The 22,823-nt window shown below is 39.2% G+C and overlaps 1 protein-coding gene across 23 annotated transcripts in view; it reads left to right on the forward strand.

Annotated features, from left to right (window-relative positions):
• The window catches only part of STAU2 (staufen double-stranded RNA binding protein 2), a 319,639-nt gene that overhangs the window by 105,538 nt on the left and 191,278 nt on the right, over window positions 1-22,823 (forward strand). For 22 of the 23 annotated variants that reach the window (XM_028500369.1, XM_028500365.2, XM_024127092.3 and 19 more), the window contains 3 exons: window positions 16,091-16,250; window positions 17,503-17,610; window positions 19,684-19,896. In XM_028500369.1, the coding sequence (XP_028356170.1) occupies window positions 16,091-16,250; window positions 17,503-17,610; window positions 19,684-19,896 (481 nt within the window). The remainder of the gene's footprint in view (window positions 1-16,090; window positions 16,251-17,502; window positions 17,611-19,683; window positions 19,897-22,823) is intronic. The other variant, XM_028500361.2, reaches the window with a different exon arrangement.

Here is a 22,823-nt window from a genome sequence, read left to right on the forward strand (position 1 = left end):
GGCACGAACCCGTGTCCCCTGCATCGGCAGGCAGACTGTCAACCACTGCGCCACCAGGGAAGCCCTCCAATAAGTTTTTTATGTTGAGTTTCAATAGTCTGTATTTCTAATGGAATATAATAAACTGATATTATACCTAATATCATCAGGTATTTTCCACTCTCATTGCTTGTGTGCTTTTTCTTTTCCTATAAATTTATTTATTTATTTATGGCTGCGTTGGGTCTTCGTTGCTGCATGTGGGCTTTCCTCTGGTTGCGGCGAGCAGGGGCTACTCTTCGTTGCGGTGCGCGGGCTTCTCACTGCGGTGTCTTCTCTTGTTGCCGAGCACGGGCTCTAGGCACGTGGGCTTCAGTAGTTGTGGCTCGCGGGCTCTAGAGCGCAGGCTCATTAGTTGTGACGCATGGGCTTAGTTGCTCCCCGGCTTGTGGGGTCTTCCTGGACCAGGGCTCGAACCCGTGTCCCCTGCATTGGCAGGCGGATTCTTAACCACTGCGCCACCAGGGTTGTCCCTGATTGCGTGCTTTTTCTCTTTCTTTTCCTCATCCCTTGTCTCCCTCATCGAGGTGAAAGTGAGGACCTTCACCTGTTTAGCTGTTCTCTTTCACCTCTGGGTCAGGTTTAGGATCTTAGGCTATTGTTTGGACTATATATTTAATTATCTCAGGTATTATTCTCATGATGGCTTACTGCTTTTCTCAGTTTAGGTTTCCTGGGAGCTTATTACTCATTCATTTCCCAGGCTTTTTCTTGGCTTCAGTTATCAGAGCCTTGACCCGCTCACTTTCTCTATTTTCTCATTATTTGTTGGCATTCTCACAGTCTCTGGTCAAGATGCACTTCTTCAAAGATAAATGAGTTACTAGACTCCTACACTGTGGTTGACTGACAGTGACAGGTCACAGAATAGTTTCTATGGATAGAACAATAACCCAAACATGTAAATAGATGTCCCTTAAGACATAAAACAGAGAATTTTAAAAGTTGTAGTAAAAGTAATATTCATTATTTTACATTAGATTCATCTGAGTATTTATTTAGTTGGTTTTTCCTGGTTTTCATAATATCTGGACATGTCAGTGTGTCTTCTGAACACTACCTGATATTTTGAAGTGCACTGGCATCTCGAATAGCTGATGAACCAATGGGCAGTGTTCCTAGGGAGACATGGGATGCTCTTCTCCATGGTGCGGTGGGAGCCCTGACAGGGGTGCCATCCAGCACGTGAAGTGAAAGCCTAGAGGCCTGCCAGCATCACTGCGGCCCTTCCTGGGCCTTCCGCAGCAGACATAGTAACGTACAGCTGGTGGCAAGGCCCCTAGGGGCGGATTCTTAACCACTGCGCCACCAGGGTTGTCCCTGATTGCGTGCTTTTTCTCTTTCTTTTCCTCATCCCTTGTCTCCCTCATCGAGGTGAAAGTGAGGACCTTCACCTGTTTAGCTGTTCTCTTTCACCTCTGGGTCAGGTTTAGGATCTTAGGCTATTGTTTGGACTATATATTTAATTATCTCAGGTATTATTCTCATGATGGCTTACTGCTTTTCTCAGTTTAGGTTTCCTGGGAGCTTATTACTCATTCATTTCCCAGGCTTTTTCTTGGCTTCAGTTATCAGAGCCTTGACCCGCTCACTTTCTCTATTTTCTCATTATTTGTTGGCATTCTCACAGTCTCTGGTCAAGATGCACTTCTTCAAAGATAAATGAGTTACTAGACTCCTACACTGTGGTTGACTGACAGTGACAGGTCACAGAATAGTTTCTATGGATAGAACAATAACCCAAACATGTAAATAGATGTCCCTTAAGACATAAAACAGAGAATTTTAAAAGTTGTAGTAAAAGTAATATTCATTATTTTACATTAGATTCATCTGAGTATTTATTTAGTTGGTTTTTCCTGGTTTTCATAATATCTGGACATGTCAGTGTGTCTTCTGAACACTACCTGATATTTTGAAGTGCACTGGCATCTCGAATAGCTGATGAACCAATGGGCAGTGTTCCTAGGGAGACATGGGATGCTCTTCTCCATGGTGCGGTGGGAGCCCTGACAGGGGTGCCATCCAGCACGTGAAGTGAAAGCCTAGAGGCCTGCCAGCATCACTGCGGCCCTTCCTGGGCCTTCCGCAGCAGACATAGTAACGTACAGCTGGTGGCAAGGCCCCTAGGTTATTTACGGGGAATTAAAAAAAAAAAAAACATGAGAGGGGCTGAAGTGTCATAGAAACACTGTGGAATATCTAAGAAGGACTATGGGTTAGTTGTCAAGAAAGAAGAAGGACAAACAACTATGGTTTCCTACTATGTTCTGGCACAGAGTGTAACTTGCCCAGGGTTACAGGCCAGCAGAGGACCAAGCTGGCCCTCCAACCCAGGATTCGGTTCTTCAAAGCTCATGCATTTTCTGCTGCATTATGCTAACTCATGTGAACATCACCTCTTTTGGAATATTAGGATATCATGGCACACTTATTCAACAATAACCTCAAAAGCTACTTTGCCCACAGAAGAGAATTTGCAGCATGACTGAAATGCAATTTCTTATCCATATTGTGAACAGGAATAAACCATCATAATCAGAGATTGGAACTGTTAGCCTTGTAAAGTTCTAAGTATTAGCCTTTTCCCGTGTGTGGTAGTCAGACTGAATATCAGTGTCACAGCTTTACCAGTATCGTCTGATTTGTTGCCATGCCATGTTTTTGCCTCAGGGTTCATGGCAGAGATGAAGAAGATTTGATGATTCTCAGCTTAGTGCACATCCTGGAATAAGGCACAACTCATACTACTTACTGATGAAAAGCATACCGAGATCATCTGCAGCGATATGGGGAAAGGAGAGCATAGATAACTGCATTCCACATAGTATTCCTGGGAGGATTTGTGCAGAAAAATTGAACAGTTAATTTAAAATGACTGAAAATTCAATTGCTTAGCATTACCTCAAAGTATTTGTAGTTAAAAGTAGGAGAGTTTTCTAAAGGTCCCAGGTACTCTTCTATTTTAGCAAAAGGTGCTTTTTACACTTTTTGTACTGTAAAAGGATCCAGGTAGTTGAGAAAGTCCTTTTTTCCATTTCTTTGAAAAGTAATCTTTGAGTTAGAGGGTGCTGTTGGCTCCAACGATCGGTATAATTCCAGTGAATCATCTGGTATGTATTATAATACAACGCCAAGTGTATTACCAATAACCAGAAGAAATTTCTAAGACTTTTCAATGATTATTGTCAATAATCTGAGACTACTTGCATTGCCTGAATCTACCTGACAGCATACCTCCATGTGGCAATTTCAGCTAATAAATTATATTTCTACTTTCAGTTGCTATGAAGTCACCCAAACTCCGCATTTGTTGTTGTTGGTGGAGTTTTAATGTATATGCTCTTCTAACGATCGTGGGAATATGAAACAGAATGGTTATTCACTTGATTAATCTTTATTGCAGGTGAGAGGATAAAATGTACTTTATAAAATACTTGATTAAATGTACCTATTTCTTGGCATACATCTTTAGATGTTTAATTATAATTTTTATGTGTTGGAGCCAACATTTCCCTGTAGAAATACAGCTCAAGATTTAATACCGAACAACAGTGGAAAATGGGATTTAGTATGAAAATATTTGCTTTATGTAAACCTTTTTATGAATGTAGCTAATGCATAAGTGAAGTCAAGCTGTAAAAACAATTAGCTGGGAAAATACCAAGTAAATTTTTTATATTCCAGTGAATATCTGTTAACTACACATTATTGGTGTCATTAAACTGTATGCAAATGTACAACTAGATTCACTTAGATTTGGGTAAAAAAGATAAAGTACTAGAAGTGTGCAGTGCGTATAATTACTGTTTGCATCTCCAAACAAAGCACATTAATCTTTCTGCAACACTGCTGATGTAATGTCTCCATGTTGCTTCTGGGAGTATTTGAAGTGGGCAAGCATCCAAAGTTGATAGTTAATTCTGATCAGCAAAGGCACTAGAGTAGATGTCTGGGTTGGACATTGTAACAAAGCAAACAATTGCTAAAGCTCTTGGAAGATTCCGGTGCAAACTCTATCATGCATTTGAATCTCTTATTCTAGACATGACAAAATTAATTTATCCACAAAGGGTGTGAAACCCCTTCTAAAATTATGATTTGTTATGTTTGTATTTTTATAAAAATTCAGACTTCTCAAAACCATCTACTTTGGGGCTTAAGCTAATGAAGAAACAGAAACATTTAAAATATTTTCTAGAACCAGTCTCAGGAACCGTTTTGTTGCTGGGAAGGATTTGAGAGATTTTCTTCACCAGTGGTCTTGAAAGAACATTCTCAGACAGCTCTTAATCAGAGATGATCTGTTGATGGAATTGAATAATGAGAATCTTCTTACAACTCAAAGAAAAAATAAGCCATATTTTCCATAATTTTCTTAAGCTAAGGATCTGCTGTTAGACTACTAGCATGCAGTATTTAGTGAATACGGATTAAAATTTTAAATTGTATTCCTTTAAAACATTTTATAAAAGCTTTTGAAGTGCAGAGTGCTCTCCAAGTGCACATACACATATATATTTGAAAATTGCTCCTAAGTAAATACACAGATATGTTACGATATTTCATGAAAAATACTATAATTTCCCCCTTATTTGCCACTTGAATCAGATTGAGAAAGTTGATACAGACAAAATCTTTCATATTACTGATGAGTCTTAGAGAAAATAAGTCCTCTTACCCAAAGAGCTTATAGATTGAGTAGACGGCGCTTAAATCCAATTGATCTTAATGTAATCTAAAGATCTTTTCCTCTGTTCACTCTCTGAGTGTTTATTTAAGTTTATCAAGCTTGTAAATGTACCTGATAAACATTTTTAATAGTATTTCTTAAAATGTTAAGTAATCTTTATTATATTCAAGATAAAAGCTTTTAGCAGATTAAACAATAACCTGCGGGAATACACAGACTCTTAACTAAGGCAGCATGTCTCCAGGTGTGTTTTGTAGAGTACATATGCTAGTTCGCTAAAAAGGGGGTTTCATTACCAAAAATCTTTAGGAAACACTGTGTAGTGTTTTTCCCTCTTGAAGACAGGACAGTTCAGACAACATAAAGCCTATGAGAAGGCAGGTTCATTAACCTTGTAGCTGTGTTAATAGATACCTTGCAAATTAATTACATTTCCACTGTGAGAAGTTAGAAAAGGAATGACTAAAGTCTGAAGAAGGAAAATGAATGCAGAAATAGATTAATTAGAAAACAGAAGAGTAATAGAAAAAAATGCAGAATCCAATATCTTGTTCTTAGAACCAATAAAATATTTAAATATGTAGCCTAATCAAGGCAAGCAATTCTGAGTTTAAAGCACAGATGTGGAAAACATGATCTGAGATGGGGGAACACTGCAGATGCACAAGAAATGAAAATTCTCATAAAGGACTACTTTGTTCAACTCATGGAAAACGATTTCAGAACCTTGGATGGATGGGATGCTTTTGTAGGAAAATATAAATGATCAAAACTGACCTCAAAAGGAGAAAATAAAGAACCAGTTGCTCTAGATGTAAAAGGATAAGTAATGGAATAGCTAACTGCCACCCCTCGCCCAGCACCCTGAAGGAAAAGCACCTGACCTCGGTGGTTTCACAGAGGAATCTTACTGAACCTTAGGAAAACTGGAAACAGATTATTCTGGGCAACCAAAAATAACCTTGGTGTCTAGCTCAGCCATACGAGTTTGAGATAACAACAAAGGATAGAGCTTCAGATCAATATTATTTGTAGAATATCAATGGAAAAAAATCTTAATTGAAATATTGGCAGACAGAATTTGGCGGTACATTGAAAGAAGAACCACCATAACCAAGTGGGATTTATCCTAGGAATGTAAAATTGATTCACGATTAGAAAATATGTTAATAAAATTCACCTTATTAAGAGATGAAAAGTAAAAATTCTCAACTACACAGACGCTGAAAAGACATAAAAAAATCCATTCTCAACTTAGAAAATCCAATACATTATGAGTAACTGAATATTTCTCACACACACACACACACACACACACACACACACACACACACACAACCGTCCCATCCTTTTTTTTTTTTGGCCGCGCCACGAGGCATGCGGGATCTTAGTTCTCCGACCAGGGATCGGACCCACGTCCCCTGCAGTGGAAACGTGGAGTCTTACCCACTGGACCTCCAGGGAAGTCCCGTCCCACCCACCTCAACAGCCAGCGTTATGCTTAATGAGGACCCACCAGCCACATTCCCATTAAAGTGAAAAACAGGACCATCCGTTATCAACTGCTGTTTGGTATTCAGTTGGAGGTATGAACCCACGCAATTAGGGAAAATAAAAGGAATGAAATGTGGAAAGAAATAGGAAGAAGTATCATTTTTTTGCGCATCAGTTGTGATTATCTGGAAAATTGCAAGAGAACCAAAAACTTGTTAGAGGCAGGCAGGAGAATTCAATAAGGGAGATGGGACCAAGTTAACATTCAGGAATGAAAAGTCTTCGTATTCACAAGCAAGGGAAGGGAAGGACACCCGTGTAAGAAGGTGCTCTCTGTCTTCAGCATCTATAAAAATCACCAAGGCTGTTTGGTAATCGTGTTGATTCCTGGACTCGCCCAAAGGGTCTGATTGTCAGCCTTGACTCTGCGTTTTCACCGGTGTTCCTAGACCCCTCCAGGAGGACTGTGATGGTTTTTGTGTGGGACCCACACTTTGAGAAATGCTGCCCTGAGGACGCCACCCCCATTCCTGTCCCGTCACTCCTCACTTGGCTGCCTGTGGTACCAGCCATTTACCTGTCTCAGGCGGTGTGCTGCAGTACCTGGAGGGACACGGCGACAGCACACCCTGGCAAGAGAGCCCCCAGCTTCCTCTGCCGGGGACCCTTCTTTACTGTCACAAGTTCTAGCACCGGGCGTCGGCCACCACGTGAGAGGCACGCCTGGCTGCTCCTGCTACACGCCCGCCGTCCAGTGGGATGGCAGGAAATGGGGTGTCCTCTGTTACCTGTGCTTAGGGAAAACACTGAGCAGAGGTTCAGGGCGGTTGCAGCCTTTACTAACTTGCCAAGTTCTGCAGGGCTGCATTTCCCTGGAGTTTATCACTCTTTTCTCACCAGTCCTATAGTCAGTCAATTCCTGTGCTTTCCAGTGCCTCCCTGCTTGAATGATCACTGATCCTTAGCAGAACTGTAACTGGTTAAGTCCAGCTCCTCTGACTCTGTACTTGTACCCAGGAAGCTACAGAAAAACGTAACTGTGCTGACTGGTCCCATCTTGAAATAACGAACACAACCCTTAGGTGGCTTTCAGCACTGCCGGCCATCCCCTGTATTCTTCTGGGCAGTTCAGTTTCCTGTGTTCACAGATGACTTGTCTAGACTATGCCGTGGCCTGCCAGCCCCTCTCTTCTTGCCTTTCTTTGGGCAAACAGCAGTGAGAGACTTTTAAGTAGTAAGTCCGACTGTGTCACTTCCCTGCTTAAAACCCTCCGATGGCTTCCATCACATGTGGAATTAAGTTGTGACTGGTTTCCTGCCACTCACCCCTTGACTCACTTCTTCCAGGTATAAGAACACTTGCTGTTTCTCAAAAAATGCCCCATATGTTACCACCCCAGGGCCTTTGCACTTGTTATATCATTTGCTAGGAACACTTTTTCCTCCAGGCACCCCCATACCTAGAATTCTTACTCCAACCACCTCTTTATTCAAATGTCACATCCTAAAAGAGGGTCTCTGTTCTGCTTTACTTTTCTTCCTAGCCCATCTTACTAGTTGATACTATTTGATTGATTGGTTGATTGATTGTCTCCTGAGTCCTGTCTGCCATCCCTAGGGATTAAAGCAGTCCCTGGCATGAATTAGGTCCTTAATAAATATTTTTTTGAATAAATAATTTAATCCACATACGCCCACCAACCCCCACCCCTGGCAATCAAACGAGGGCAGGAAGAAGGCCAGGTTATTAATTTCTGAGCGTTCAAGAGGGAGGGATGACTTTTGTTCCTTCTCCCTTGCACTCCCCCAACTTGGCAGCTGATTTCTGGGCGTCTGCCAAGAATGTAAATAGGAGCAGGTGACATCACCCAGGAAGACTGTCTTGTCTATGAGAAACAGAAGTTTGAACCTTAGGGAGTATGAACATTTTTTTAAAAAATTGGTTTTTATTGAGGTAAAACTCACAGTCCCGTAAAATTCACCATTTCAACTACTTTAAAGTGTACAGTTCAGTACACTGAATTACTGCATTCACAGTGTTGTACAACCATCACCACTATCTAATTCCAGAACATTTCATCATGCCCGTAAGAATCCCCCTACCCCTGAACAGTTACTCCCCACCTTCCCTATTCCCAGCCCCTGGCAACCACTAATCTACTCTCTGTCTGGTGGAGTTGCCTGTTCCGGACATTTCATCTGAATGCAATCATACAGTACGTAGACTTTGTGTCTAGCTTTCACTTAGTGTAATGTTTTCACAGTTCGTGCACATTGTATCATGTATCAGTGCCTCATTCCTTTGTGTGGCTCTCCAGTACGCCATTGTTTGGACATACTGCATTTTGTTTCTTGATTCATTAGTTGGGTGGCCCTCTGGGTTATTTCTCCTTTATGGCTGTTACGAATAATGCTGCTGTGAACATTTGTGTGCCCATTTTTGTTTACACACCTTTAAAACTTTCTCTTCAGTTTTACCTATCTGGGAGTGAATTGCTGGGTCACATGGTAATCCTGTGTTTAACTTTTAGGGAACAGCAGTGGCTGCACAACCGTAAGCATCCTAGTGGGTGTGCAGTGGCGTGTCATTGTGGCTTTGACTTGCAGTTCCCTCGTGGGAGCGTTAGCGTTTGAGCACGGGCTCCCGAAAGGTGGGTCACTAGAGGAGGCAGAGCGCGAGAGAGAGCAGCGGTGCTGCCGACAGCTCGGTCTCCTGGGCTTACGGTGCCCCAGCTTTCTCTTTGGAACTGATGTGACCACTGATCTAAGTTTGGCTTAAATTGCCTTGATGTTCCAAGTCTATCATGACCTCTCCAAAGTTTATAGTTAGTAGCTCTGCAGCTTAAAGTGCTCATTTATCCAGTTCACTCAGACGCAGCGTAGTGTAGAGGTTAGGCCCATAGCCTCTGGAGGGAGACTGTTCGGTTCAGACGCTGGCCCAAGTGGGGGGGCCTTGGACAAATGATTGCACATCTCTGTTCCTCATTTCCACGCGTGTAAAGTGAAGCTGAGGTGGTTACCGTGACTGAAAGAGATGAGTGAGTGTGCACAGAGCTTCAGAGAGTGGCTGGCACGTGGTGGGTTCTGTGTGTTGGCTGTAATCATGATGCTGGTGATGGTGGTGATGATGATTTATCTAGATATCCATTGAGGGAAGGGGCAAGAATAGTTTTATGCTGGACCCACGTTTGGGATTGAGGGTGGTAATCGTGTGTTTATAAAGTCCTGCTCTTTGGTAGCATGCTCTGATTTCCGTAGTCCTGTTGTGATACTGGCGTCAGTGACACAGTACAAATTATTGACTCTTGTGGCTCATAGTCTGTATTCCACAAGTCATTCCACTAATTCATCAAATTTACATTTTGAGCACAGGTTTACTTTTGTATGGACAGGGACTAGACTTGCTTCAATAAAATATTGTCTTTTGTTTATATACCGGTATAACCATATTATTTAAAAAATTTTGAAATTATGAAAGAATATATCGTTTATAATTCCATCACTTCAAAACACCCTATCCCAGCTTTTAGTGCGTATCTTTCTGTATTTTCCCTCAAGCATTTTAAACATAATTATAATTCTACAAATAGAGTTGAATATCCTCACCTCTCTTTTAAAGCTTATTTTCAGCCGTCCTGTGAATCTTTTCTGATAGATCCTAATTTTTGAAATTTCTCAAGACTAAACATTCAGATCCCATAAAAGATATATCTTCAAAATTTATAGATGTGAATAGAGAAAGAACTCTCTCCTATCTAGACGTTTTAGACACATACAAGCTTGAAAGTGTGCCAAGGACTATTTTATAGCTTTATGATAAAACCTATTATTTTTCAATAGCAAGAAAAAGAATGCTTAGCTGTGCCAAAACGTGTACAAAGAGTCAAAATAATCAGCAGGGCATTTGAATTCTAAGTTTTGGCCTTTATAGTTCTTTAAACATAAATTCTGCAAATATTTTACAGATAAGTAAACTGAGATAGAAAGATTAAGTGACATTTCTGTTTTCAGTCAATGTTAGAAGTGAACACAGAAATCCAAAGCCTCTCCTTATTAGATCAGAAGATAACATGTTCATATATTTAAGACATAAACCTGTAGAGGAGACATGTACGCTTAAGCTGGGCTGAGATTTATGATAATGCTATCAAATAAAATGAGGCAATTATTTTTCAATTTTTAAAAGTTCCAATGTTATTTGGAATATGTCTTTCTCACCTTGTAAAAATGATACTTAGGAAAGTGGAGATGATGGAGAAGGCAGTCACAGAATGTTAGGGAGGATTTTAGTTGTTTAGAAAGATAAGCACAAAATGACTCCACAAAGAGGGCATTAATGAGGTAGATTTAGGGAGGATGGCAAGGATCTATGGTATAGAAAGTTGTTATAACTGACAGTCAAACAGAAGAATAAGAATACCCATATTCTTGTAGGAATACTACGTAAGAATGTAAAATCTTCCCTTTGCTCAAAAACCAAAACAAAACTGTACAAGGAATGTCAAGTATTAATTCAAAGGAGCCAAATACCATTCTTTCTTTATTCTTGTAGTGACTTGTGAAGTCTTGAAGACAGGCCAAATCTAGAGGCTTTTTTGAGATCTAAAGAAAGGGAAACTTTTATTTTCTTTGATTTGAAATTTTGTTTGCTTTTTATAAAACTTCCGGTGACCAAGAGGGCACAGAGGAATGGGGGAGAAAAGCGGTCTTAACAAACAGCCTTTATAAAACTTACACTGTTAGGCAGTGTGGCACATGAGCCCATTTTTCTGACCTTTTGCTCCTGCCTGTTTTTGTCCCTGCTTGGCTTGACGTTCCCTAAAAACATAGAGTTTCATTGTGGAGGTCTGTTTGGTCAGCGCCTACTGGGTAAGGCACCTCTGAAGTCTGTTCGTGGACCTTATTAGGTTAGAAAGAACCCTTGCATTAGCTTCTCTGGCCTGCCAAGGACATAGCTAGTTTAATAAACGTATATGAAGAAAAATAGAAGAAGATAAAGCAGATTTTCAGGAAACTACTTAAGAGTTTCCTAAGCTCTGAAGTTAGGCAGACTTGAGTTTGACCCCCAGCAACTTTGTTGCGGAGATTTGCCACCTCTCAAGGTGACCGTGGGGACATCTGTCTCACCAGGCTGCCATGAGGATTAAATGAGAAAGAGATGTAAGAAACCTAACGGTGGTGCTGTAAGGAATGTGTGCGGTCCTTTGCTTGCATGGGGTGTGAAACAGTCATCAAGTCGCATCAGCCACATTGTAGGCTGTGGTGACCTGTGGAGCAGGTGCTCTCAGACTTTAGTGTGCAGACTCACCAATAAAACTTGTGCGACTGAAGACTCTTGTTCCATCCTCAGAGACTGATTCAGCAGGTCAGGGTTAGAACACAGGAATCTGCATTTGTAACGGGCACTAGAGATGATTCTTATGAAAGTGGGATCACACTTTATAAAATATACTTTGGAGGCTGAGGGTAGAAGCCGTTTGACCTTGAAACTTTAATAGCCTGGATGGGTGAGTTTTCATGGCTCATCTTTTAACAGTAAAAGATAGGGATCTAAGCACTGATCATAGAATTCTAATTGAGGAAAATCATTCAAGAAGAGCAGTGTAAGATTAGGTAAGTATGTATGTGCTAATTTGTAGAAATAAGTGCATCGCTTATTAGAGGCACTTTACCAGAAATAAATAACTAAAAATAGAAAAAGGAACTCCATTAAATAGAGCATATCAGCCTTTAAAGTTAGTAAACTTTGAGCTTCTTTACCAAGGGAAATGAATGCTTAGAGACCAGGACCTATAACACAAAAAGAATTCCTCATCTTCTCTCCTGGAACTCAATCTGGGGCCATTAATGAGAATGCTCTGGGTAATCTTAATTGTCACGATGATATGAGGAGATGTGATATATAAGGTATTCAAACCACGTGGGATAGATTATTAAGAATCATTGTTAAGTAAGAAGATGGAATGAAACTGGAATGAAACAAGTCAGGCATCGGGTCTTGGTATTTCCTGCTGTTAGTGCTAGATTATTTTACTTTTTATGTTAAGAATACAACATACCTAATTGTCCCTCTGATATTTATACAGTATAATATATATGTACATACGTATCCACAGCAGGCACATGCACATACATAGAGCCGTATTTGATGCCCAGAAAGGAAGAGGCCCCAAGGGCTCTTTAGTGTGCAATTAATATTTTGGTCAGAAAATCAGCAGATTGTTTCAGTATGGTTATGTGTTATGACATCATATTCCAGTAAAGTTATAATGAACAGAAATTTTGTTTGTCTCTGTGGCAAACCGAAATGAGTTTTGTAATTGTCAGCAGGCCGTGGTGATTATAGTGGCGCCCACTCCCTCCACCATAGTTAAAGGTCTGTTAGCATTCCAGTTGTGGACCACTATTTTCAGAAGTGTATAATTAATTGTAAACATTTGCTCTGCGGGGAAAGCTTGCCATGTAGGATCTCAGTCCAGAAGTAAATTTCTGATTTCAGGTTGTCTGTTTTGAAGTTTTACAGTGAAACCAGGTAAAAATAGGCATAAAGTTCTGTGGAGGTGGGAAAACTGAATTTTGTGGGAAACAAAATGAAAATAACCTGCATTGATGATATTAGTCTGTCAAAATTTCTGCATTAAAGGGATCTAAAACAAAATAGGTAATAGGAAATTGTGTACTTCAGTGCATCACTAGTTACTGCAGTCAAAGAGCAAAAAAGATTGTGGTTTTAATGCTTTTTAGCCTCTGCATGTTAAAAATATCTTTTACTATAAGTGATTTTTTTTCTTCCTTTAACTTTTTTATATTTGCCAATTAAAAATGAGAACATATGACATACAGTAAAAACACGTTTAAAGTATTTTATCTTAATAGAAAACTGTGGGCCAAGAAAATTGACTTTAAAAATTTAAAACAGTGACTTTTTCTTTTTTCTTTTTTTTCATGCTCACTCTGGATTTCTCCACAACATTTGACATTGTTGATTATCCCTTCCCCTGACATTGTGTTATAATTTCTTTTCTAACTCTGACCCTCTTTCATCTCCTTCGCTGCTGTCTATTATTTCCCCTGCCTTTTGATCATGGGCATTAATCAGATCCCAGCCTTAGGCTCTCTTTTTTGGTTCTTTTACACTTACCCTTTCCAGGTGCTTATCCACTCAACATGGTTTCAATTATTACCTCCCAGATCTGCATCTTCAGTACCGATGTACATTTCTAGTCCTTCACCTTCAGTAAACCTTCACTGATTAGTCCCATCTGCCTGTGAATTCTTATAGAGTGGGCTCTTTGCAGTTTATCTCAGGTTGAATATAGAGCTCTGCCACTTGGATGTCCAATAATCATCTACAACGTTAGTAAGACCGTGATTGGTTTCTCTTCGCTTGAAAAGAGACACTTTCCAGCGCAGGAGTGATTTTTAACTTAATTTTTTAGTGTTGCAGTTATGTACCCAACATTCCATCAAAATCGAACCTGTTAGTTTTGCTAACTTGCCCCGTCCAGCGGTCACAGTTCTCAGTCATCATTTCACTGGACATGTGAGCAGCATTTGACACGGCTGACTCCTCCCTCCTGCTAGATATACTTCTCCCATTTGGCTTTCAGGACGGGCGCTCTGCTTGCTTGGTTTTCCTCCTGTCACGCCCTCCCACAGAGTTCTCACTGTCTTGTGGCTTTAAATTTCACCTGCATATTGATGCCCAAATTCCATCTCCACCTTGGACCTCTTTCCTGGAGTCCAGACTTATAAATCTGTCTCTTCGGCATCTTCATTTGGATGTCGAACAGACTGAATAATTTAACATCTCCACCCCAGGGCTGTTGATCCCAACAAACCCATTCCTTTTGCGGTCTTCACCAACTCAATGCATGGCTGCGCCATCTTTCTCGTTGCTCATGTCAGAAACCCTGGCGTCTTCCTCGTCACCTCTCTCATATTCCATGGCTAGTCCTTGGGTAAACCCATCTTCTCTACTTTTGAAATTCATCCAGAATCCAAGTACTTCTCATTACTTCCAAAGCTGCTACCCTAGCTCAGGTTTCTGTATTATTGCAGTAGCCTCTTAACCGGTCTCCTTGCTCGATACTATCATCATTCCCCTACCGTCTGTTTTCACCATAATAGTCAGATGATCCTTCCAATCAATGGAAGTCAGATTATGTTGCTTGTCTCTTTAAAATCTGGCCGTTTCACTCCGGGTGAAAGATCCTTACAGTGATTTCTAAGGAAGGCCCTATGGAATCTGGCCATCTCTTCCCATCTCTTAGCTTTCCTCCCTTTACTCCCTTGATGCTAACCAGGTGGGAATCCTCTGAATTACTTGAACACGTATCTGTGTGGTTTCCTTCCTCATTTATTCCAGGCCTTTACGCAATTGTCATCTTCTCAGTGAGACACTCACTGGCCACTCTATCTAGCCGCCCCCCCCGGTCCCACCCTACCCGACACTTCTGAACCTTTCCTTCTTTTTCTATTCAACGTGTAGTTCTAACATACGAGATATTCTACATATTTATCTTATTTATTGTCTGTCTTCTCCACTCTAATGTGTGTTTTTCTTCACTGTGATAGTCCCCCATCATAAGAAGGTGCTCCATAAATAATTGTTAAATTAATGGATTTTATTGCATATCCTCTTAATTTCTTGTAAGTTTTTTCTTTTCTTACAGCCCCCTTTATCCCCTCATGTCTGCATCATAGCAGCTTTCTAGTCACGCATCCTTACCTCAGTCTCATTAAACACAAACCTGCTAAAATTTTTCACCTTAAATACATTTTATTGTGATTCTTTCTGCTTAAGAATTGGCTTAAGCTCTCCATTCTTTCTTATGTTGAATCTGATCTCATTACTTTGCAAAGTACTTATTACTTTGCAGTAGTATCTCCATCCTACTACTGTTCTTCCCATGTCTAATCATAATTATCTTCTGCTAAAAGCACAGTAATCTGCGTGTTGTCACCTAAATGTTCTTGCTTGTCTCTCACCTCTGTGGCAGGTCCCAGTCCTTCAGCACCAGACCATTTGGCTCACTTCTGTCAAAATGTGACTGAAAACTTCTTGCCAGAAGTCTTCTGTGATACAATTAAATAATTTTTACAATATTTATGTTTAATGTTGTTTTCTAAAACATGGAGATCAGCATACATTCTTTATTATCGATAGATATATTGACTCACATTTCATCTTTTATAAATACATTCGTGAGGTTAAAACTTTATTGGGGGAACTTCCCTGGTGGTGCAGTGGTTAAGACTCTGAGTTCCCAATGCAGGGGGCCCGGGTTCGATCCCTGGCCAGGGAACTAGATCCCACATGCATGCCGCAGCTAAGGAGCCTGCCAGCCACAACTGAGGAGCCCGCCTGCCGCAACTAAGACCCTGTGCAACCAAATAAGTAATCAAAAGAACAGAAAAAATTTTATTGGGGTTAATAAGGGGGTATAGTGCATTATATGGTTGGTATCATTTTAAAGAAAATAAATCTTACTAATGATTATAGAGTGATTTTTTTGGCTGCTTTGGGGCTTTGTTGCTGTGCACGGGCTTTCTCTAGTTGCGTTGAGCAGGGGCTGCTCTTCGTTGCAGTGCATGGCTTCTCATCGCGGTGGCTTCTCTTCTTGCCGAGCACGGGCTCTAGGCGTGCAGCAGTAGTTGTGGCTCGCGGGCCCTAGAGTGCGGGCTCAGTAGTTGTGGCGCATGGGCTTAGTTGCTCCACAGCATGTGCGATCTTCCCGGACCAGGAATTGAACCCATGTCCCCCGCATTGGCAGGTGGATTCTTAACCACTGAGCCACGAGGGAAGTCCCTATAGAGTGATTTTATTGAGCTAACAGTAATATTTTTATTTTCTTACTTTAGGTATCATTGCCCAATGCCCAAGATCTTTTATGTTCAGCTGACTGTAGGAAATAATGAATTTTTTGGGGAAGGAAAGACTCGACAAGCTGCTAGACACAATGCCGCAATGAAAGCCCTTCAAGCACTGCAGAATGAACCTATTCCGGAAAAGTCAGCTCAGGTGGGTCACTGCTGCATGTGGCAGCCTGTTTCTTATAGTTGCCTAGGGAGATTACTGAGAAGACAAACAAATGCTTTTTTACAAATAAGGGAAATCTCTGCTGATAGGAAGGACCACTAGAGTAGCAATCTGCTATGATTTGCTCCTCAGCTTACCTGTGTGCTGTATTAGACTCTGGTGTTCCTGCTGGGATGACCTTACCTTTGAGCACTTTGGTTCACCCTGTGGTGTTTCCCGGAAAGGCAGGATTTGGGAATGTGAGCAAGGATGAGAAATAACATTTATTTACCTTGTATCGAATGCTACGTTTTATTGAGCATGGATTACATTGTATTAATTAATCTAGAATCAAGGAGTTTAAAGTGGAGGAGATCTTTATGAACTTTTTAGTCCTACTTTACCAGTGAGGTTATCGAGGCTGATCTTCAGTAATTTCACTCGTTCCCATGGCTTCAGCTACTTTCTCTGTTGACTCCAAAATAGTATCTCCAGCCCGGGCGTGTCTAATAAGTCACCTTCTTAGCGAGTTCTGCACTTAGTTATTTGAAACTGTGCGGTTCTCAACCTGTACAGTTTCCCTTTCCTCAAGCCGCCTGTTCTTCTCCCTTTGAGATTTATCTTAGTTAATGGCAGACTTAGAATTTTTGTCCTTGTACACTTTCATTGTGACCCTTATCTGTTTGCTTATCTGTTTTCGCACTGAGTCATAAGCTTCTTGACAGCAGGAATACTGTCTCTTGATCTCTTTAATGCTTATAGTGTGTTCAGTATATGTGAGGCCCTCCAGAAGTAAGTGTTAAATAGGTGAATAAGTAAATTGGCACAAAGCTCCAAAATCCTGGTTTGCTTCCTGTACTCTTTCTGCAACTTAGTCTTCATAGAAGATTAAATATCATACACCAATGGAGGTAGTGTGTGTGTGTGTGTGTGTGTGTGTGTTTGTGTAATGGAGGTCTCTAAAGAGAACTGGGTCTGAGGATATAGGATAAACTCAAATTAGTGAATGGTTGAGTAAAAGATTTCCACACTCAGCATTTATCCTTCTACTTTGAGGAAAAAAACTGAAACCAAATCACAAGAAGCCTCACAGCAAAGCCCTCAACTACTAAGGTGGTTACATAGAAATCCACAAGATCCCGTTTCTGGTTTCCTGTTTCCTATTGTATTTTAGATAGGTTCTCTTGATTGTTAAATACATGTAAAGTTTGTTACAAAGTGAAGATTCAATATCATCCTATTTTTTGTAATTTAGAATGGTGAATCAGGAAAAGAAATGGATGATGACAAAGATGCAAATAAGTCTGAGATCAGCTTAGTGTTTGAAATTGCTCTGAAGCGAAACATGCCCGTCAGTTTTGAGGTATGTGTTCAGCGGAGATCTCCCATTTTTCCCTCCTCGCTCCTTATTATTTTAAATAAACAGACAAATAAGATTGACGAATAAAATTTTAGTATCCTGAAAGAATTGATGTGCTTCCTTATGTTTGAACTCTCTATCATGAAATGATACAAGCCCTGAGAAAATAGGACTTATGGATTCCTGCTGATTCTCTCTGCCTTTTCTGTATTAAGCCATTTGTGTACGTGATATTTCAAGTTTCATCATAAAATTTATTTGCTGAGTTTAAGATAATTTGTAGTAACGTATAAGATTTGGTGTTTTTGATAAGATCACATTGAAAATATTCAGTATAGTTAATATTTAGTGACATGTATATATTAATATCTAATTTCTTTTAAATTTATGGAGGCCAAAATATGTTTAAATTTAACCTTTACTAATAAGTCACCAAGAAGTAATTAAGCAGCTCTTTAGTTTATAGCTAGATAAATGTCACAAAATATTTATAAAATTGTGTGACATTTAAAAGAGAAAAAATGTTAAATTGTTATACTACCTCCTTTATTAAGAGGTCACTAATTTTGCAACTCAAATATCTAGAAAATAGGCCAAACCCAGGAAATAAGCTGAAACAGTTGATGAGTATCTATCTTGCTTCAAATTATGTGATGTTCACCAACTAGAAATCTCCCACATTTTACTCTCAGTGGCAGGATCTACTTACCTCCACTGAAAACCTGTTTGCTTTCTTAGACACAGTCCTAACAAGTTGGGTTATCTGATTTCTCAGTCCATAGAGATTAAAGGCAGCAAAATGAGGAAGGCAGGAAGAGAATGTACTTGAGGGCCTGTTGGTCCCAGCAAGAAATGATAGGGAAAATATGGAAAACCTATCAAAAGTAATTGCATATAACTCAAAAGTCATTGGAAGATGGGGCCTTTTAAAGGCTACAGTGAAGAGGAACAGTTTTAAAAGTCTTAGATGTCCTTAGAGGCATCAATATAGTATAGTATAGAATATCTGATGTTCATAATGATGATCTAATGTAAACAATAAAAGGTTAAATATTTAGTCAGTAAAGTATATATGTATATTTTTTAATTGAAGAAGATGTCCATCAAAGTGGTTAAACAGTTTTGGTGTTTCAACTTGTAAACTTAAATTACTTGGAAAGTATGCTTATCATAAATTCCTTATCCCCAATAATATTGGATTATTGAGATATTGTATGTTTTCCTAATTGGTATCCAATATTAGAAGACAGATTTTTAATATAATGTTCAATGGTAAACTATTTAAATAGGGTTTTGTTTTTTTTTTTTAGGTCAGACTTTTGAAGGAGACTGTAAAGCACTCAGGTTTTGGAAGGCATTTTTCCTCCAAAAACTGGTATAGTTTAAAAAGAGCACATTAATTCAGGATTTAGGAACATTTGTAGCAGACAGATTCATAATCCATTACTCTAGAAAGTTAGGTATTTCTATGGCATATCTACTTACCTATTTAAGGTCATGTCACAGGGCGTAAACATTCCTTTTTGTAAAACAGCCTTTGAGGTCTCCATCAAAATTAGGTTATTTTTCATACATAACCTGTTTTTGAGAGGCTTCCACATGCAGGATGCTTTATGGGTTCATAAAACTCCAATAAGACATAGTCCTGGCACTCCAGTAACTTACTCTTACAGAGGAGAAAGATATGTACACAGTTATATGCAAATTATCATTCTGGATGGCCTGTGTACTAATGTAATATGGTATGTTTTATGTTCTTAATTTTCTGTTCCATAAGAAACAGGGTAACCATAATTAGAATTGCCTGTTTTAAGCTAGTAAAACACAGTTTTGACCATGTTGAATGTGTTTATTTAGATTTCTGTTTTTTCAAATTCAGTTCATTAGGCATCATAAGTATCATAAATGAATAGTCCCTGTATAATGACTTCATAATAGCTTTATTGAAGGTATCTATAATTTTGGCATAATTCTTACTAATTTCAATCTTGATTATGATATGAACATTAAGAAAGATTCATGCCATAATAACACATCTTAAGTGCCTGTACTGAATATTTTACTTACATTCAATAGGTTATTAAAGAAAGTGGACCACCACATATGAAAAGCTTTGTTACTCGGGTGTCAGTGGGAGAGTTCTCTGCAGAAGGAGAGGGAAATAGCAAAAAACTATCCAAGAAACGTGCTGCAACCACTGTCCTACAGGAGCTTAAGAAACTTCCACCTCTTCCTGTGGTTGAAAAGCCAAAACTGTTTTTTAAAAAACGCCCTAAAACAATAGTAAAGGTAAGTATATGCTTGTGAACGTTAGTTTTACTATGTAAACATTATAGTATCTGTAGCTAAAAGTTTTTTCATAGGCCAGGCACTTAAACCTGTGTGTTATAAACAGTCCCAAAATGAGGGTTGGACATGTGTCTATAAATGAATAACAATTCAGTTTTGCTTTTAGACACTTGTATATCTGTGTTTGTTCATGAAATAATAATACCTTAAATAGTTATAGTTTTCTATGGTTTAAAAAATACTTTCCCATTCATGATCACCTTTGGTAAAATTCTCATCATGATTCTGTAAGGCAGGTGTTACCCCTCCTTTTACAAATAAGGTTTTATGAGGCATATTCAAAGAATTTGCTCACTTGTATTCACCTATTGTGTGCAGCAGCCTGAACTACTGATCTGTAATCCAATGGTCTTTCTGCAAACCACACTGCTGTATGGTGACTGCTTAGGATTTCAGGACATGGTGGTTGGATGCAGAGTAATAATCATATGAGTAATCCTCACACTGATGACAGCAGAAGCAGCCAGTAAATATGAAGCACTCCCTGTGCCAGACATGGTCCCAGCACTTCACATGCTTTATCTCATTTAATCCCCATAGCAGCCCTAGGAGGTCAGCGGGGCGATTTGGTTTCTATTCTTTCAGGCATGAATACCGTGTCAAAGAAGAATATAGAGCACACAGCTTTTCAAGATGTTCTAAGTCTTTCTTTTACTGAATCAGATTTTATTTACGTTAACCAAAAAAAAAAAGGCAGAGGTCAGAGGAATGAGATGAATTAGCACTTAGCACAGAACGGTGCCTGCAGACAGTCAGTGTGTGTGACGTGAATGGAGCGAGAGTTCTGCTCCCAGAGAAAGCCTTAAACTGCCAGCGCATCAGCGGCTAGCTCAGCCTCGCTTATTTAGCAGACTTCTTCAGAGTATCAAGGATGACAGAAGTGAAGTACATTTTATCTTTGATGGATTTCTTTTGTTTAGATCCTGCAGTGGTACAATTGAAGTATTTCTGTAGGTTTTATATTTTTGTACCTTTGCTTTATTTAAAAATACATGCATACATATTTACATAAATACATAAATACCTATATAAACAACTACATAAATACTTGTTCTTTTTAATGAATACTGTCATTACTTCACTGAGAGGCTGTAGATTATGCCTTTCCTGAAATAGCATTCTACGTTGTGCTGCAAGGTAGACTAAAAATAAATGTCAAATAGATCCACTCATCATGAGTCATAGTGGTTTTGAGGACTGGCTTTCATTTATATGCTCTAACCACATGGTCAGGGAGTAGGATATGGTTGTTAAGAAAATGGCCATCAGAGTCAGAAAATGACCTTGGAGTGTGAATCCTTGTGACCTGAGCAAGTTACCTTACTTTTCTAATCTTTCACTTCTCTATTTATAAAGTAGGAATAATAATTGAACTTGCTTCACAGGATTGTTATGTGTTACTTGAAATAATACAGAGAATGCATTAGTCATTAGTATTAAATATTTATTAACAATACAAATAATAAGTACTCAATAAATATTAGCTATTGTTATTTTGTATCTAATTCTATTCACATTTTATATGTGCATGAATGTATCCATGGTCTGTTTTCCTAAATCTTTATATATATAAAATCTATAGCTTCTCCTTGATGGAAGAACAGTGCTCTGCATCAGAATGGCAGGGCAAAACTGGTCACATTAACTTCCACCTAATCTATTAAACTAAATCTAATCTTAATAAATTAAGAATAATAAGCCTTTAGTCTAGAAAAGATCTATCACTTTTTATAGTAGAATATAAATATAACTCTTGTTACTTTTAACCATAGCCATTAAAAGCAAGAGTATTGTTTAAATGTTATTCCACAAAGGGGGGAGAAATGTTTTGAATTTTAAAAATAATTTGCTACTACCTCCAGTATATAAGCATGTTATTCTAGAACTTTCTTCCTATCCACCATTTAGATCTCAGCTTAAACTTGACTTCTTCAGGGATGGCTTCTCTGATCCTCCCCCAGTCCCAGATTCGGTTCGCCCCCCGCAATTTTCCTCGCATACATCACACTTGGAGTTTCCTGTACCATATCTGTCTTATGTTAAAGTCTGTAGATAGTCTCTGAAATGTAAGGTTATTTTGAGAAAGCAGCATGCTTACAATGAGTTGGAATCTAGATAATTTTGAGTATGATCAGACCTTCTAGTGGGCCAGTAAGTGGATCAGCTTGGATAGTGTCTTGGTTTTCAGCATTTTAGTCACTTCCTTAAATGTCTTCTACATCTAGGATCTACCATTCCTTATTATGCAGTAGAAGTAGAGAAAATAGCTGTTGGTGATTTACCTTGATTTTATTTAGAGTAATGAAATTATCACATTGTCTCATTTGATCCTCTTAATCACTCTGTGATGTAGATATTACCCCCATTTTACAGATGAGGTTCTTGGTGTTTAAGAAACTTCCCTAAGATCACAGAGCGGAGTCAGGTTTCAGGTCCAGTCACATCTGATGCCAGTGCCCATTTGAAACTGGTTGGTTGTGAACTCCTTTTGGATTTTAATTTACTCTACAGAGTCAGCTTGTTAAAATGTAATACTGCCCTGATGGTGTCTTTGGGTTTAGATTCTGTTCTTTAATGTAGTTCTCTTCTATGAGATGAGGCCTCAGAGAAGGTTTTCTGATGTTGGAGATAAAGTTTTCTGAATAAGACTGTCCTTACTGGTTTGTAGAATGATAATCTAAGACTTGCTATCCAAGGAATAACTTAATTTTCAAGGGTGCTAGTAGTTAATTTCAATCAAGGGAAGAAACCAGCCATTCTTTTTTTTTTTTTTTTTTTTTTGTGGTATGCGGGCCTTCCTCTGTTGTGGCCTCTCCCGTTGCGGAGCACAGGCTCCGGACGCGCAGGCTCAGCGGCCATGGCTCACG

The sequence above is a fragment of the Physeter macrocephalus genome, chromosome 15 (genome assembly GCF_002837175.3).
Source record: "Physeter macrocephalus isolate SW-GA chromosome 15, ASM283717v5, whole genome shotgun sequence".
NCBI classification, from domain to species: Eukaryota; Metazoa; Chordata; class Mammalia; order Artiodactyla; family Physeteridae; genus Physeter; species Physeter macrocephalus.